The 3394-nt window shown below is 47.2% G+C and overlaps 1 protein-coding gene and 1 long non-coding RNA gene across 2 annotated transcripts; one reads left to right on the forward strand and one right to left on the reverse strand.

Annotated features, from left to right (window-relative positions):
• Positions 1 to 646: 646 nt before the first annotated feature.
• Positions 647 to 2597, forward strand: LOC109518192 (C-type natriuretic peptide 2-like). The gene is made up of 2 exons (XM_019873896.1): positions 647 to 1268; positions 2191 to 2597. The coding sequence occupies exons 1-2, from the start codon at positions 1167 to 1169 to the stop codon at positions 2461 to 2463; spliced, it is 375 nt and encodes a 124-aa protein (XP_019729455.1). The 5' UTR covers positions 647 to 1166; the 3' UTR covers positions 2464 to 2597.
• Positions 1555 to 2281, reverse strand: LOC109518201 (uncharacterized). Its single transcript, XR_002168687.1, has 2 exons — positions 2179 to 2281; positions 1555 to 1959 (listed from the first exon to the last, which is right to left on the reverse strand). It is a non-coding gene; the product is annotated as an uncharacterized LOC109518201 (long non-coding RNA).
• Positions 2598 to 3394: the final 797 nt, after the last annotated feature.

Raw genomic sequence — 3394 nt, forward strand, 5'->3', positions numbered from 1 at the left:
ACGGAGGCGTCGAGTGCGCACTCGGGAGGAGGCATCGGCATCTTTTCATGAATACATCAAAAGCTCCTGCAGGGGTGGAAGATGGACCGCCGGGTGGCGGGCGATCTCCAAATGACCTCTTTTCACAACACAGCATGCGTCGGGACAAATGTTCACTTATACGTGGCCTTGGCAAGCTCGCATGTGTGTGTGTGTGTGTGTGTGTGTGTGTGTGTGTGTGTGTGTGTGGGCGTGCGTCGAGTAATGCCCGCACAAATACAACAGCACATCAATCACAAGGCAAAAAAGGCCCATCAGTGCGTGTGTGTGCAATGACGTCAATCTGCTGAAAGGGGGTTGAGACAAAAGGGGGCGGGGGGAACCGTTAGCCGCACCTTTGGGTCGGCACCATGTGAACGTCCTTCGTCCCCCACCCCTCTCACACAGGAAATATTTCACCGTGACGACCCGGTCGCCGCGGCGACACTTTACGAGGGGCGGGATGCGGAGTCTAGGGGTCACCGTGTGGAAAAAAGTGACGATGATGATGATGATGAAGGCAGACCTGTTGGTAACTAATGTCTTTTCCCACAAGAACCCAGATGGAGGCGGGATTGGGAACAAAAATTGTCCAGAGGTATGAATCAGAATGTTCATTTTTCCGGATCCTTCAATCAACCTAAAATGATTAGTTTTGAAATGGATATGCATGTCCATAGGCTTGAACGCCAATGTGTGTTTGTCTATATGCACCCTGCGATTGGCTGGCAAGCAGTCCAGGGTGTGACTCCGCCCCTTGGAGAAGAAGATGGATGGATCTACCGTCTGTGCAATTATGTCCAGGTGACTTCCCATCAAAGCATCAATCCTACCTCAACAATCCCAATCACCACTTCCAGACCTTCAGTTTGCGAGTGTGCGTGAGAGAGAGACTCAGTCACCACGGCGACTCCGGCGCCAAGCATGCGTGACATCACGCCATCGAATCACAATAAAAGGCCAACCCGGGACCTTGGTCTTCAGATGCGTCCCGACTGGGAGGGGACGAACTTATTTCGCTCCGACAGGACTTTCAATCAATTACCTATCGACGACCGACACAAGCACTGTCGGGATTTTGGGACACGGCATTGAAACGACGAGTGGCAGGCTCCAGCCAATCACAGCACAGCGTGACTAACCTGAAAATGGACACCTCGGGCGCCTCCTTCCTCTCGTTCCTGGTCCTCATCTTCATCCTGACCCTCGCCGCCGAGTCCCGGCCGGCGCCTCGGAGCCACGATGCCAAGGTCGGTCTAGGTCCATTTGCTTTTCCATCTCCTACCGATAGATATTGTTAATCTTCAAGTCATGACATCATCATCTTCATGCGGGGCGCGCATGTGACCCCAGGGAACATGTTTTATTCGTATCAGAATAAAATATAATTGCACATCGTCGCTCTCATTGTCTGTCAGATTGCGCAAGGTGCATTAGTGTCTCTGCTGAGGTGTACTTATCACAATACAATGGTCAAATTCTATCATTTATTGTTGCTGGGAGTGGAGAGTTGGGGTGGGGGAAAATATTTTATGATTCCCGGGAGCGGGGGAGCATAAGAAAGAATATATGATAAACAAAATTTTGCCTCGCGGAGAGACGAGAAGCAAGCACGCTGAAATAGCATCTGAAGGCAAGTGGGACCTCCTTAACTAAGAAAACTGCAAGTACTGTGGCGCCTTAATAGACTTAAGGCGCCACCTTGGGCCCACTTAAGTTTGCCAACAAACATCTAAATGACTTGAAGACTGTTGCTGTGGTCAGATGAAACCCAAGTGATGCATTTGGCATCAACCACGCCTGCGGTGTTTGGAGGATGAGAAAATGCATGCCGAAGAACTCCATCCTCACAATCCAGCTTGGAGGCGGACTCGGAGGCTTGCGCTGTCCAAACCTCCTTGAAGATGGGTCACGGATGGGTTTTACAGCATGACAGTGACCCTGTCAAAGCAACAAAGGAGTAGCTCACTAAGACACGCAGTGTCCTAGTCAGTATCCAGACCTCAAACCAAGTGAAAACATCTGCTGAACCTTCCAGCTTTTTTTTTTAAACACATTTTTTGCCTGATATTCAATAAAAATCACGCTGTCATAAAAAACAAAAACAATCAATGCTATAATTCATTCCAAGTAAGCAAATTGACTAAATCTGGTACTCACTTGTGTCTTCAGGCCATGACTGCCCTGTTTGGATCACGGCTCTCCTCCCTCCTCATGGCGCCACCATCCCCGTCCGAGGGGTCAGCAGTAGGTCCGGCAGCACCCCGGAAGCGGGAGGATGAGGAAGCGGAGGGGACGGCGGGAGGGTCACGCTTCCTTGTGGACTCCCTACGGCGGTACGCCAAGGTGAGGCGGCGCGGCGGGAAGTGGACGTCGCTTGGAGGACGAGGATGCTTCGGCTTGAAGATGGATCGCATCGGCGCCGTCAGCGGACTTGGATGCTAAACTCTGACATGCTACCTCTGACCCCTGGCAAAGGCTGCTAGACGACTGTGTGTGTGTGTGCGCGTGTGTAACAAGACAAGCATGTGTTAAACATGTGCATTTGCGTGTTGACAAGTTGTACCATGACAATATTCCATCACTGAATGTATGTGTGCGAACCCGAATTAAAGAGAAAGTTAATTTGTTGTTTGTTCATTCAATTTATCCAGCCATCTATCCATTTTCAAGAGCTCCTTTTCTTTCCCTGGCCTTGAGACCTGGGTCAATTTTGATGATGCCATTTATCCATTTTTTTTTTTCAAATATGTCCTCATTAGGGTAAATTTCCACCTCCAAGAAACCAGTGCATACCAGTGTTGAAAAACAACCTCCACTATCTCCAACCTTGTCACATAGTTTAACCCATGAGTCCAATTTGCTGAAGCAATCCACTCATTTTCTTCAATGCTTGTCCTCAAAGTAAATTAAAACTTGGAATACCAGTTTTGGAAGTCAGCTTCTATTACATACCCCTCTGGAAATATGGTGTAACCCATACATGGGCCACTGTGCTCAAATATTGAAGCCTGACATATTTTTGCCATGAGCATTAACTTACCCAGAGATGGGTCATACCATATATTTACTCAGTTACATTTACATAAGTGTTTTGGAGGGATGAATTACACTGGTCAACAGTAAATTTTAATCAAATATTTTTGTTCAGTTTTCAGTTTTTTTTTTATAGGTATTTTCATTATTTGTTTTTGAACTTTAAAAGCTCACACCACACACCATGCGCTGTAATAAAAACATTCCACCCGTTGCCGAACTTAACCAATAATTCATCTATATTACATACTATATTATTATTATTACTGTCGTATCATGAAAAAATGATGCTCGTTCGCAAAAATGAGGGTATATTCACGAGCAACACCAAAAAAAAAAA

This window comes from Hippocampus comes, unplaced genomic scaffold (assembly GCF_001891065.2).
Source record: "Hippocampus comes isolate QL1 unplaced genomic scaffold, H_comes_QL1_v1.1 scaffold115, whole genome shotgun sequence".
Taxonomy (NCBI): domain Eukaryota; kingdom Metazoa; phylum Chordata; class Actinopteri; order Syngnathiformes; family Syngnathidae; genus Hippocampus; species Hippocampus comes.

Excerpts from the sequence above, each read along its gene's own strand:
- LOC109518192 (XM_019873896.1), top strand. The coding sequence starts at position 1,167 with ATGGACACCTCGGGCGCCTCCTTCCTCTCGTTCCTGGTCCTCATCTTC. Across the intron at positions 1,269-2,190 it reads CTCGGAGCCACGATGCCAAG|GCCATGACTGCCCTGTTTGG; the intron begins GTCGGTCTAGGT and ends TTGTGTCTTCAG.